The sequence below is a fragment of the Porites lutea genome, chromosome 6 (genome assembly GCF_958299795.1).
Source record: "Porites lutea chromosome 6, jaPorLute2.1, whole genome shotgun sequence".
NCBI lineage: Eukaryota > Metazoa > Cnidaria > Anthozoa > Scleractinia > Poritidae > Porites > Porites lutea.
The window spans coordinates 25,193,798-25,208,122 of NC_133206.1; the positions used below are offsets into that span (position 1 = coordinate 25,193,798).

The 14,325-nt window shown below is 39.1% G+C and overlaps 1 protein-coding gene across 1 annotated transcript in view; it reads right to left on the reverse strand.

Annotated features, from left to right (window-relative positions):
• The window catches only part of LOC140940209 (DNA-dependent protein kinase catalytic subunit-like), a 296,315-nt gene that overhangs the window by 259,974 nt on the left and 22,016 nt on the right, over positions 1 to 14,325 (reverse strand). The window contains exons 7-10 of the mRNA XM_073389127.1: positions 8,108 to 8,220; positions 3,593 to 3,692; positions 3,287 to 3,342; positions 28 to 58 (exon numbers count right to left, since the gene is read on the reverse strand). Coding sequence (XP_073245228.1) covers positions 28 to 58; positions 3,287 to 3,342; positions 3,593 to 3,692; positions 8,108 to 8,220 — 300 coding nt within the window. The remainder of the gene's footprint in view (positions 1 to 27; positions 59 to 3,286; positions 3,343 to 3,592; positions 3,693 to 8,107; positions 8,221 to 14,325) is intronic.

The following is a 14,325-nucleotide window of genomic DNA, read 5'->3' on the forward strand; positions in this document are numbered from 1 at the left end:
CACAATCAATAAAGTCGTTACACCCACCTCTTGGCACCTCATAACGTGTCAAACTGACCTGAAAATAATATTCAAAATTAAATAAGTTTTTTCTCGTTCAATACCATAACCTCTCTATTAAACCCCTAAACCCACTGTCTGGGATGCCTCACTCTCTTTACCCCCTGTCAAGCTTCATATCCTTATGCCCAACGGTCTGTAAATATCGAGGATTCGCTGTCAAAACTGAAATTTCGAAATTCTTCATATTCAGTCAGAAAAAACCCTTTGGTGAAACATTATCGAAAATCACAATCAAAGTTCCCAAAGAATTTCCTTTTTTGCGAAAACCGGCAAAAGTGAAATGCTGCGTTCACGCCATATAGTCACCGTTTAGAAATCGCCAAAACCTTTGAATTATACCATTTTTAAAGCCCTTGGGAAGAAAAGTGGTTCAAAGAAACAAGTTCATCTTTGGCAGGTAAGGCGTCTCAGTTACAATACTACTTAATAAAAATATTGCAAGATAATGCATTTTTCACTCGGCTAAAAAACGTCCGAAGATTCCTATCTTCAGCACTTTCATAAACAATGAAAATTTGCGAAACTTTGAAGGAAAATAATCACCTCTTGGTATATCGAACTTCAGAAGAATTATTATACCTCATGTAAAAAATCCAGCTTGGGCAACTGAAAGACCACCCAATGAGAGATAAACGCAAAGGTTATTTTCGACGTTTTCCACGCAAACGAGGGTAACACAAACTCCATGAAATTGTCTTGAATTCACATTTTTTCGTGGTGATCAGGAAAATCTTTGATACTTCCAAAATCTAATGATTAATTGAGTCTTTTATTGCCCTGGTATAACTTGAAGAGTAATTAGGTTTCAAATGGTGTCAAATCTTGGCATCTGAGAGGTATCTCTTCTGATTTCGTTCTTAACTGATTGAAAAAAAATGGCAATCAATACAGAAGATATAGACCGATCTTAGGCTGCTTTATTAGAGAAGGAGCATTTTATTTTATAAGACGAGGAGGGAGGGGAGAGGCTGGGCAATTTTTATCACTTTTTTTCGGTCGCTCGTATTTGCAATCAAAAAATGGCTAAATGGAGGTAGCCAAGAAAAAAGGGCCAGACAAACTAAAAACTAATATAAGGAACAAAAGTGGCTGGTAAATTGCCGAAACTAAACTGCACATTGACAAGCACCACTACGGCAAAAACTGCGGATACAAGTGGTAAGAAGACAGGGCTAAACTTTTGCCATACGAACACCGGTCTACGGGAAAAAAGTGTATAAAAGACATGGCTAATATCGTACGAAAAAGCTGGCAATTGTTGTGATATGTCAAAATAGAAATTAGTTTGCGGTAACACTTTCATTAACAGGCTCTGCTTAGACTCATTGTCAAAACAAACTCAGTTGATCCAGGGCTCACCCTGGGAATCTTTTCATTGCAGTTTCAAGGAGATTAGGCAGTCTGAGCAATATTGGTTTATCTAGGGGAGGATGAAATGATGTTTATTCAACAATTTTCATTCGAATAGGACTAAAAATATGAGAATTATACAAATACCAAAAATAGGTGGGACTTGCATAAAGTCTTCCTATGCTTTCCCATGCTTCCTTGTGTACGAACTTGTTCTCCTCCTTTTCTTGTACATGATTTGTTTTTTCTGTTAAAGCTAAACCCCCCGCCGCCCGCTCTTCTCGAAAATAAATGGCCTGGCCCATAGCAAACATGTAAACAACAAAGGGACGCCATTCGGAATAAATTGCAATCAACAAATGTGATTTACACAGGAAAGCTTTTCTCCAATGATCGCCTTTCATTATCTGAGACTTGACCAGAGTCAGTTTTAGTCTCCTTCGCAGCCGCTCTGGCGGGAGTCATGCAATGCTCTCAGCCCCCACGCATGGACGTTTATCTCAAGCCCTGTCCACATTAGTCCAGATAAACTAAAATATGTAGAATTTTGAACGTGTTGTGTTAAATATTTTTGGTCCACGCTAGACAGGATATATTGGAAAACATATCAATCTTTTTGGTCAAAAACGGATAAACTGCAAAGTGCATATCCATAATTTTTTTGTTTTTTTCGAAAGTTCCGTTTTCAACATGTTTTCTGTCAGATTGAAACGCAAACCTGATGTTTTCAAATTTACTTGCTTCGAGGCTGGAATGCAATGAGCGTTTACCAGAAGTTCCGAAACTGCAAAACAGCCCGTCCTTTTTATGCCCTCGTATGATTTTTACGCAAAGCACGTGAGCCTCACACGCTCACAGGGCGTGGCAAATCTCCTTTTCACCCTTGCTCTAGACATTTCGTTTAAGCGTCGGTTCTGAAACTACGCAAAAATGCGCCAGCTGATTTACGGTGAAAAAAGTTCTGTTTCCATGGTAGACAATTTATCCAGCTAAGTTTGGTGCCTTCAACAAACACCTAGAGTAAGTACTCTTTGGCATCAGTCTCCTTCTTGACTTTTTTTGACCTTTGCAGACGAAAACCGCTTAAACGGAGTTGGCTCTCTACGTGGCACTTGCTCCAAAATACTTGTTCCACACACACACACCCACACACACAGACTTGGTTATCAACATGGTTGACCCAAATGACCAAAAACCTTGACAACCTTGTTCATTTTTATCTGTTACCATCTGCTCCCAGAGCAGCCTGTGGAAAATGTCCAGAGCTTCGGGCCCTGGGGGTAAGGTGAGGGTAGGCAAATTACAACATTTCATTTTTTTTTTTCTGTGGAGTATTTTGTGATAACAATTTTTAATAGATTGAAAGCATTTTGTCGACCAGTTGTGAAGGGCGCATTTAGGGCGACCTACCCCCTGGGTCACTGAAACAACAGGACTAGCTTATAATGAATGCAAGCTCTGAAATGAACATAAACACTGATAACAAAATAAATTTTAAAAAGAGTACCTTAAGTGGGTGGTGTCGATATCTTTTGTTAACCTTTGTTGTTTGGTCCGCCAAAAGCAGTTTTTCCCCATTTGAACTCTAACAACTTCCAGCCCTTCAGTAAGGGGGTTTTATCGAATGAAACAAACTTTCAGATGCACTTTATCAACAAATTTTTGATTTGAGATATTGTACATGTATTTTTAACATTCTTTCGTTCTGCCAATATGAATGTCAGTATTGACACTGCACTTGACCTTCTTCGCAGTCACTTTTTATGCATTAAAATTCAAAATGATCGAAGACTTAAATATTCATTAGATACTTCATTTTCGAACACTACCTATTCATCTTCATTCATCTTAAGAATGCCTAATAAACGCTTACCTGTGGCTCAATGGCTTTTCTGGCATAGTTGTAAATATCCTTGGCATACCTAGAGCCTTCAATATCAATTTACTACTGTCAGTACTATTAGAGATATACTACAGCCATAAGAACACAAAAACTGGGCTTACATTTTTACCTATAGCCATGTATTTAAAAAATAACCCCCTCCTCCTCCTTGACCACTGAACATGCAAAATATATATTGAAACACTTGATCTCCCAATATGCAGGAATTATGGTTTTTTTTTTGTCTTTTATTATGACTCCTTCTTTGATTACTCTCTGCTAACACATAGGACTAACCTTCTTCCACAGACTGTGTGAAGTTTGTCAGGTAAGATGTCAAACCCCGTAAACAGCCAGCAATAACAGGCATGTCAGGTTTCTTGGTCTTACTCATCATCTATGAAAGCAATGACTAAGTTGTCACTTCAAGACGGTGATTAAGTTACACAACTTAAAACTGCAAGGGATTTAATTTTTACAAAACAAATTCATGGCCGGATGTCAACAACACAAGGATAAAATTTTCTGTCTTTACGGTTTTCTTTAATAACACATGGAAGTTACGCGGCACTGCAATCAGAAATAGTCACATACAGTCAAACCATGTTAATAGAGACACTGAAAGGGTCATAAAAAGCGTCCGTATTAACAGGGTGTCCGTATTAAGTCAATCATGTTATTAAACTACAAAAAAAACACCTTGAACTGGAACAATTGAATACTTAAAAAATTAAAGAGGACATAAGCATCGTCGAACCCTCACAACGCTGTCATTCTGCAGACTGAATACAAGGAAACACTCAACAATCGCTTATCTATATATTACTCAATCAACACTGTTCTCTGCATGACTTGTTCAATGCCAAAATGGTCTGAAATTGATGTCTAGATAGTCCTATCCTGTACCGCTGGGAACAGTCGACATGCTGTCAACTGAAGCTTTGGTACCTTCGGAAAGGAAAGGTCTATTACAGCACACATTTGATGATGAAGTGTCTACGTTGTCGTTCAATTTTATCCTTGGCTAAGAGTTTATTTTCCTTTGTTTCAAACTCATTATCATACATTACCATACCAAAAAACAAAGAAAAATATTGTTTAAACTAAGGATAAAATTGAACCACAACAAGTTCTTTCATAAACAATTTCAAGTTCTTTGCAACTTCGTTAACTGGTAGAGTTAATTCACACAACAGCCGTAAAACATGCGATTGATCATGAATATGCAAGGAACTAGTGTTTACATTTGGTTGTCGACTGTGGCATGAAGACATGAAAAATGTGAGTTCAATAATTCTGCCTTCTCAGCTGAGCTGATTACGGAAACAAAGTTTCAAGATAAGACTTGGTTTTCGTTGTGAATGCAACATTGCCTTATGGTAACTCCAAAACAATTTTGACAAGGCCCTCATAGTCATATGAGAGCATGTTTGTACAGAGATTAAAGCAAGAAAGCTCTTCCCGCAAGGTATCCACAATTATAGATTTCACTTTCTTAAAGGAAATTTTTGATCTCTTGAGAAATGGGTTGTCAACCTTGAGCTTACAGTGGACTATAAGGCGCACTTATTATTCAGCTTCACTCAGTAGAGTACAAACAACACCCAAAACGAGTACAAATATCTCTATCTCACAGTATTTGCACTCCAGAAGACTGGTTTGACTCGTTTTCTACAAACGTCGCACATGGCAGAAAATGCATCGTTTCCCAAAATTGTAAGGTTGAATAAAGCCGTGTTTTTAGAATAAAGTTGCCTAAACAATGAAATGTCCCGACATTTATTACAAATAGTCAGAACATACAAACATTCTAAGTTCAAACTACAACAGAGAAGATCAAAACAGACCTAAAAGAGAGATGAGATGAGATGAGACCATGAGACCATGAGATGCATGGTGACTACGACAATCCGAAACACAAATGACGTTGATTAAATACAATCCCCGCTGAGGTGCTTAACAGTCTTCACTTCTAATCCTTTTAAACACCTGAGGAAACACGATATGAAAGACTCTAGAATGTCTCTAAACGTTAACATTAACCCCCCCGAACATGAAGTTTCAAGTCAGTTGTTTACGAGTAGCTCTTGGGAGATTTATCGTCTTTCCATCGCAATTTGCTCTGCTCAGAATCAGTCTACCTTCTTGCAGTCGGTTTTACATAACAACCGGAAGACCATCTTAAGCCTCACAATGATATGTCATTCCACCTCTGCTTTCCTAGCAAACGTTTGAAAGACAGCACCCCGAAGCGCCGAAGAAAACCCAAAAAATCTAACAAAATTTGATTTGCAGAGTAAACTAGTTTGTCAAGTTTTTCATTTTAGACCAATCAGCAACAATGTTGCATAAGGCGCGTGAAAACTGGACTTGCAAAGGAGTCACGTTAACCTGTCACGCATTCTCGTTTTACGTACTTACTGAGTTCTATTTTAAAACATCTCCAGTTGAATAATAAATCTCTGATTGGACGGTTTAATGTGTAGTATCATGGGATATTTTTACTCGTCTCTTGTATTTTGACTCACTGTACAGGCTCGCCAAAATACGGCGTGACTCGTAAAAATATACCATGATACTACACATTAAACCGTGCAATAAGATATATTTAATCGCCATGGAACATGAAAAATTAGTCGTAAGATGACAAAATAACAGCTTGTGTCAAACAAATATGTCTCCTGGGTGTTATATATAAGGTTTCGCTTTCTAGCAAAACATTTGCTATCATTGTTTAAATTTTGTGCTCCGAGCAACTTAATGTTTTTTACGCATTAAACCGTGCAATAAGATATATTTAATCGCCATGGAACATGAAAAATTAGTCGTAAGATGACAAAATAACAGCTTGTGTCAAACAAATATGTCTCCTGGGTGTTATATATAAGGTTTCGCTTTCTAGCAAAACATTTGCTATCATTGTTAAAATTTTGTGCTCCGAGCAACTTAATGTTTTTTACGAGCTGTTGATTGACGTACAACCAAAATTCGATCTTGGAATCTGTTTTTTTTTTCCCTGTAATCCAATTGGTCATTGGACACTAGTTTATAGTGGTAGCACTGTAATATTATTTCCCAGTCTCCCATTCTTTCACCGTGTGGGTCTCCGATGTGACATTTTTAGCACTATCCGTGGGCTGGAACGGCACCCTTGATGCTACCATGCTGAATATGATTTTGAAAAACAATAATTGTTATTGTCTATTCAACTCTACAATTGGCCAATATCCCAAATTTCCTGGCAACCATCAAAGTGTTCTCCCACCTAGCTACTACGTGCTTAGCTCCCACGCCCCAGGATTCGATGTGAATGCTGGGTTACCAAGACAATGAATGCGGATCAACTTTTGAATAAAAAAAAAGCATGTTTCCAGGCTTTCTACAAGACATATATTGGCAGAATTGACCAGAAACAAAAAAGACAACTTCAGTATGAGTAATTCAACACAATTTAACCCAATTCAACAAAAATTTACTCGAAACCCGTGTTTCCTAAAGTCCACAAAAATGTATGCTTTCATTGCAAATACTAAGAGTGGCAACATGGAAGTTCCTAGTTCCTGATGTCTGGCCTGTTGTCCTTTTTTAGTGGCTTAGGGTCTTAGGGCTAAGTGCTGCCTTTGTAATGACATCTGCGAACGGTTCGACTTTCTAGTCTTCTCGGACAAGGACAGAAAATCGTAGGTCCCGTCTCATAGCACTTACACTTATCTGGTTCTTGTGGGACGTAAAAGAACCCACACCACTGTTCGAAAAGAGCAGGGGACGTAGACCCCAGTGGTGTGCCAACCTTCACAATCATTCACATCATGGGTTGGGTGCGTACAGTAAGCTCATAAATGGACTGATAGCGGCTGCCAGTGGCATCCTTGTATGCTGATGCCTGAGCTTACTGTTAACATATATCTATTAACATGTTAATATATATTGTAAAGAGGGTGCGTCTGTTGTCCTCTCATCCATGACTCCTTCCTTCCTTCCTTTACACTGTTGAGCTCGAAATTCTCTAAGCTGTAATATGTGTCTGTGCAATAAGTCTCTCCAAAGCTAGCATAATGAAAGTTCATGGGCATGAATGCTTGAAGCCGACCAGGTAGTAGAATAGGAAAACACTGACTAGGAAAACAGTCCTGCGGGTAGTCTAGACTGAGTAACTTCACTTGTATTTGACATCCATTCCATGATATGGTCAAGAAATACATGAGACCTGTTTTCTTGTCCATCATTCTGTGCTCATTGGATTTACAGCATGGGTATACCAAGCACAGAAGAAAACGTTCTACACACTCACACAAACAAAGGTAAATCAACCGGAATCCTTAACGTCATTAAATTTGAACTGCTCAGTGTCATTACTCTTAAAGAGACAATTTGCCTAAGAATTTGGGCAAAAGCCCTACGCAAGAATGGGAAAAAACGTTCCCTCCTGCTTAACATGCATCACTCAGAAATGCCTTTCAATCAGCTCCCTGATGTCTTTTCTTTACTTTATTACCAAAGGCAAAATATTGCATTTTGAACTGTCCTTGCTCATTTCGGAAAGCACTGAGTTCTTCAGCCATCTAGATCATATCTTTCATTTTTCTGCTTCACCCCCCCCCCCCCCCCCCGGTACTTGTAAGCAAATTATTAAATATTGGGTCTATACCTTTATCTCTTGAATCTACCTGATCTTTAACAACTAAACTCTGAAACTTTCTCCTACTTTCACGATGGTACCTACTTCTGAAGTGTTCCCTTTACCCAGCAACATGACAGCTAATATAACAAAATAACATTAACATAACAATATATATGAGGATGTTGTAGTACCTCTGACTTAAGAACATTGATGTACATAGAAACAAGCCGATCCGACTGGCTGATCACGTGTTCCGGGAATAATTCTGCAAAGGTACCCAATATTGCATACAGCCAGTGTTTCACTAACGAAGAAAACAACATTTACAAACAATTACCATAAACAAACGTTATACTTCTAACCTCTTACATAGATTTGCTGGGCAAGAACTTACAGACTGTACATTGTGCTGCTATGGTGTTCAATCCACGCCAAAAATCAGCTTAAACACCCAACATCCCACTTGAGCGTACATCATGCAATATTATGGCGGCACTCAACTTTCAACTTGACATTTCAACACTATCATCAATAATTCAACTTACGCTTTTAACATTCAACATGATCATTTGCACTTGAAAATTGAGCCCGAAGCATTCTACTTTTACTGGCAACACGTAAGCTGAGCAACCAACGTTCAACTTAAAAAATCATATCAACTTTGTAGTTTCACTATTCAGTGCTTGGCGTAAAGTATAAATATGACTATCTCTTTTAGTCGCACTATGCTGAAACAATATTGAACTCGTCCTAGACGCAATGGTTCTTATGCCACTGCGGAAATAACTGCCGTGCGATAATTTTTAACATCGTTGCGAAATGTTGACACCCTTTTGTGTCAGCAGTAAATGTCCGCCAAAATGTATCAAAATAGCAAAGGCTGACATAACTGGACAACCACGGGGTTTAAAAACATGGCGAAGTAGTGGTTGGTTTTGTAGAGGATTCCCCTTTTTCATTAAAAGTTCTTTTGTAGTAGACACTGAGAGTTGGTTCTGTGTCATGAAAGCAAGTGCCTCATAATCAGCTCCTGACAAAAGGCAATAGTCTATTTCTTCCCAGTTCTTTTGTTTCAAGAGCGAGGACTTCTTTTCTGTGAATTTCATTTCTGATAACGGAGCAAATGTCCAAGAAATTTGAAATGTTTTCCTCAAACGTTGCCTCTGAGGAGTTTGTTCGAAAAATCCATATTTTTAAATCATCTAGTGAGTGACAAGAGACGAATGTGTGTCTTAGAATTGGTTTCCATTTGCTTAAAAGGCCCCTTCACATCAAGGACAGCTTGTTCATCACTCTTGTGCCTTTGTATTCAACCATGACTAAAACACAGTCTCAGTGTCACATATTTTGGCTGTGAATTCAGTAGTAGGGTGGTGTAAGTCTGCTTCCTCCATGTCAGTTTACTTTTTTTGGAGGGGGGTGGGGGATTTACTTGCATCTAAAAGGGGAAAATAAGTTGTCTATGTAGCGTTCCAAGGAAACGTTGTAAAGGAAACTACGGTCATTGTGCCCATCACGGTACTGTGGGTTTGTAGGTAGTGCCTTCCACTGAACTGGAAAGAATTTTCTTTGAGGATTCATCTAAGCATTTCCTGCAGGTAATGTGTAGGAATGAAAGGGTTGTCTTTAATTTGTAGAAATTTTGATATGCTCCCCCAATCGAAGTACTGGAGCCTGATAACCTTCACCTTTTTCTGCATTGTGATTCGCCTAAAGATGTACAATTCTCTCATAAAAACCTCTTATCATATTAACAATTTCATCGAGCATATCGAGATTTACTAGCCTCCTAGTTGTATAGTCTAGTCCTAACAAACTTGAGCCGATTTCAAAGTCATTCTCTAAGCGTTCGATTCGAGTTATGAGGTCAAGTTATGTCTTCCACCACGGTGCTCAGAAAGTCTGCCATTTTGTGTCACGCGAAGATTGACACAGTTTCATTCTCCTGCTACTCGTGGCTGTTATGTCTGCCTTTGTCGTATGAAACATTTTGGTGGACATTTACCGCTGTTGCACAACAAAATCAACATTTTGCAACGATACATAAAATTATCCCATGGCAGTTATTCTAGCAGTGGAATAAGAACCCTTGCACCTAAGAGGAGTTCAATATCGTTTCAACATAGCACGACCAAATAGCCTGCACCACAATTATACATCTACGATGCGGCAGGCTACACAAAAAGAGAGAGTCAGATTTATATTTTACACTGAGTAATGAATAATGAGACTACAAAGTTGGCTTTGGTTTCTCAAGTTGAATGTTGGTTGCTCAACTTACGTACTGTGTGTTAAAGTAGGATGCTCTATGGCTCAATTTTAAAGTGCAAGTGATCATCCTTAAAGTTGAAAGCTTAAGTTGAATTATCAATAATAAATGTTGAAATGTCAATTTGAAAGTTGACGGGGATTGAACACCATATATCACGAATGCTACCCAGGTATTTGAAATACTGATGTACTTGCCATTCTCTGTATGACCTGCAAAACTAATGATGGTACTTCACAACAGTAACCTCATAACCAGTAATCTCGTAACCAACTTTATTTTGCTCTGGTTCAATAAATATAAGACTGAGAGTTACAAATTGATAACTAGCATAGACCAAATTCAATACGTCCCTACACGCTTGGTGGGGCACCACTCCGCTCAGGAGCATGGAAGCCACTGGAGTGGCGCCAGCTGAGGACCTATCCTTAAAGCAGCACCAACCCATTTAGTGGCTCCTTGAGAAGGTGCACAAGAGGGTCCAGGCGTTGTCTCCCATGTAACACTTTCGAATAAGGTATGGATCTCAATTTAACACATATTGGTGACTCACCTTCCACTCGCAGGTCATTCAAGGCATTGAATTTTATGAATAATTATATGAAGTCCATTCTAATCCCAGCCACACAAATTTAAGTTTTATGCATTCTCATTGACTTCCAGGCAATGACCCTGGTTATGCCAAGGGACAAAGTCAGAAAGGTATATCAAGAATGTCAAGTTGTTTTAAATCAACCTCAGATACAGGTGAGATCATTACCATTCACGATGTTTCTCTTGTCTCCCTCCACCACTTGCAGGGAGACAAAAACAAAGCCTTGAATCATTTGGGTTCCTACTCCCAGGTTCATCTTTCTCCCCAGGCAAAAGAGGAGCTAATGTGGTGGAGAGACAATTTAGAAGCCTGGAATGGGAAGAGCCCAATATTAGGATCTCCGGATCTTGTAATAGGAACAAAATGCATCCTGCAAGGACTGGGGACCTTTTGCATGGGGGTTGCAACGGGAGAGGTCAGTGGTCCCAAGGGGAATTCCGGTTACACATTGATTGACTCAAGCTCCCAGCATCCAAAGCTCAAATGAAAGTTCACCTTCTGATGGACGCTGTTTCTGCAGCCCATTACATCAATAGAATGAAAGGAACAAAGCCACTAGTCTTAGCCCACCTGGTCATAGATCTGACAGAATAGTGCCAACAGAGAGTACAGTGTAATGACGTTATAGATCAGGTGACTTGCCTCGCGCTCAGTTGCACCTTGTTATTTCATCCGCCATTAAAGAAGTATGTTCAGTTTAACATTTGTTGATCTTCCACCTCCGAACACTACAAAGTTTTGGCGGGATCAATAAACTGCCCGGAGGAGATAGTTCAAGGGCTGCTGCAGTCCAAGGGGCAAATGTAGCTTCATTCAGTGATCTAATGGCTACTCATTTCCTTTGAATGGGGGAGTATAACCAAAGGTTTAAGAGTGGTGATCGTATGTAGAGCATTTGGAAATGTTTTTTCTGGTGAATAATGTTCCAGATACCGAAAAGGCAGCCAGTTTGCTTACCTTCATTCATGGGAAACTGTATTCACTGTCGAATAGTTTAACTACACCAGCTAAACTGACATAGTTATCGTTCAAAGAAATTGTGCCAATTATGGGCCGACATTTGACACCAAAGCCAATTGTCATAGCTGAAAAATACAAATTTCACAAAGGCAATCAAGAAGAAGTTCAGTCCACTCATGACCTTTTGGCTAAGTTACAGAGACTAGCTGAAACGTGTGAATTAGGTGAAGACTGGATGAAGCTTAGAGATATAGACTAGTGTGTGGTATAACTTCTCAGTTCATTAGAAGAATGTGGTTAAGTGTGGCAGATTTAACCCTAAAGAAAGCGGTGGAAATTGCTGTTAGCATGGAGTTGGCCAACAAAGAAATAGCCAAGATTTCTAGTAAAGCTAAACCTGTCCAAAAATGGGAATTGCATGTTACGGTTTTCGTTGCAGCAAGCAGGCAAAATGATTTGCCACAAAATTGTTTTCACAAAAATTCTGAGTGTCAGATGTGTCATAGAAAAACACACATTAATCCACAATGTCCACAAAAGATGTCTGCTACACCTTCAGGTAAAGGGAAATTTAAACAACCGTAAATTAAGCAAGGAAAGAAAAAGAGAAAAGAATGAAAGATAAAGTTGTTACGAAATGACAGCAGTGCTAAAAGGGAGGTCTCTTTGCAGGAGGATGAAAATTGTAGTAAAGAATATCATGCTGAATGGCAATGTTTACTGTAAGAAATCCCTCCAAGGGCAAATCAGATTAAACTGATTCCACTTAAGATCAATCATATCCCTTGTAAATTGGAGTTGGACACAAGAGCAGCAGTGACTGTGGTCCCAAAAGAAATATGGCAGAAAGATTCGGGGGCAATTCCCTTAAAGAAGTCTAATGTGGCACTGAGAAGCTACTCTGGTCATTCTAAACCAGCAATTGGGGAAACCGCTGTCCAAATAAAATATGGTGCCCAGGAATCGATCTACGCATTTCAGTTACTAAAGGGAAAGGTGCTGCTCTCGTGGGAGGAGATTGGTTGTCCAAGATTAAGTAAGACTGGGCCCAGATAAAATGCTGGAAGACAAGCTTATCAGCCCAAGCCCAAATTAGAGAACACTGTTCAACAATACCAAGATGTTTGATGGTAAACTAGTTACTATACAATAATTTACTGCTGAGTTTAAAGTAGAAGAGAATTTTCCACCTCAGTATTTCAAACCTGGCCCAGTACAATACACACTAAAAAAGAAATTTGAGAATGAAATTAAGCACCTGGAGAAGGGTATGAAAAACGTTTAGGCGATTGGGCTACACGTATTGTTCATGTTCTTAAGCTGGATGGAACAGTTAGAATTTGTAATGATTTTAATGTCAGTAATAATCAACCCCTAATTGGATGTCCCAAAATACCCTATGCCTACACCCAAGGAATTATTTACAAAGCTAAATGGAGGGGGAGAGTTTACTAAGGTGGACCTCAGTCATGCTTATTAACTAGTGGTACTTGATGAAAAATCAGTGGCTTGCCACTATCACAACTCACTTAGGTTTATACCAATATACTAGACTACCATTTGGGGTAGCAGCAGCGCCTGGGATTTTTTAGCAGATTATTGGCACGTTGTTTAACTGGAATACTGGATGATATAATTGTTACTGGCGAAAATGTTGAGCAAACACTCGAGAAATTTGAAGAAGGTGGGGCATAAAGTTCAAGAAGTCCAAGAGTGTTATTATGAAGCGTAAAGGTGACCATTTTCCTTTTGTCCTAGTTCATCAAGGTATGCATCCATTTCTTGCTAAACTTCAAGCAATTCTTGAAGTTTGTGAGCTAGGGAACAAAAGCGAGTTGCAATCTTTTCTTGTTTTACTTTATCCCGATTATGTCAACATTGGCGAGTCCACTGAACCAATTAATGTCAAAGGACTCTCCGTGGTGTTGGAGAAGGGAGTGCCAAGCTTTATTTCAAGCTCTCAAAGACACACTCGCTTCATCAAATGTACTTGCTCACTACAATCCCAAGCTGGAAGTTCAGCTGGTAGTACACGCGTCACCAGAAGTACTATAACTTCACACATAACCTATGATGGAGTTGATGTTCCACAGCTTGCACATCTTCAAGCAAACATGTTAGTATCGATTGTGAGTTTGGTGGTTCAGTAACTGAAAGAAGCCTTTAATCTTACAACTTCTCTGCCCTGATACTCAGCTACTTGAGATGTTTAGCTGGTTTTGTCATTTATAATTCATGCCAGTTTTCCTTGTACTACCCTAACCCTTGTGTAATGCTTCCCAAAACAAGGGCGTTTCCTTAGAGGACATCCTTCATTTAGCTGACTGGACGACAAACAGTATGTTTAGACAATTTTATCACAGGCCAACTCACAATCCTTTGCCTGCTCATTCCCTGGTTAGCATCCCTTATAAAAAAAAAAAACACATGCCCATTTTAAAATTCACATTGTTATATGAGACGACTGTTTTGAAGTATAATCACAGCTTATGCAAGGGCTATTTGCAGCCTGTAGTATAAGTTGGATTATACTGGTAACGAAGGCAAAATAACAATGTCCCTCCCACCTCAACCTTCTGTTTATA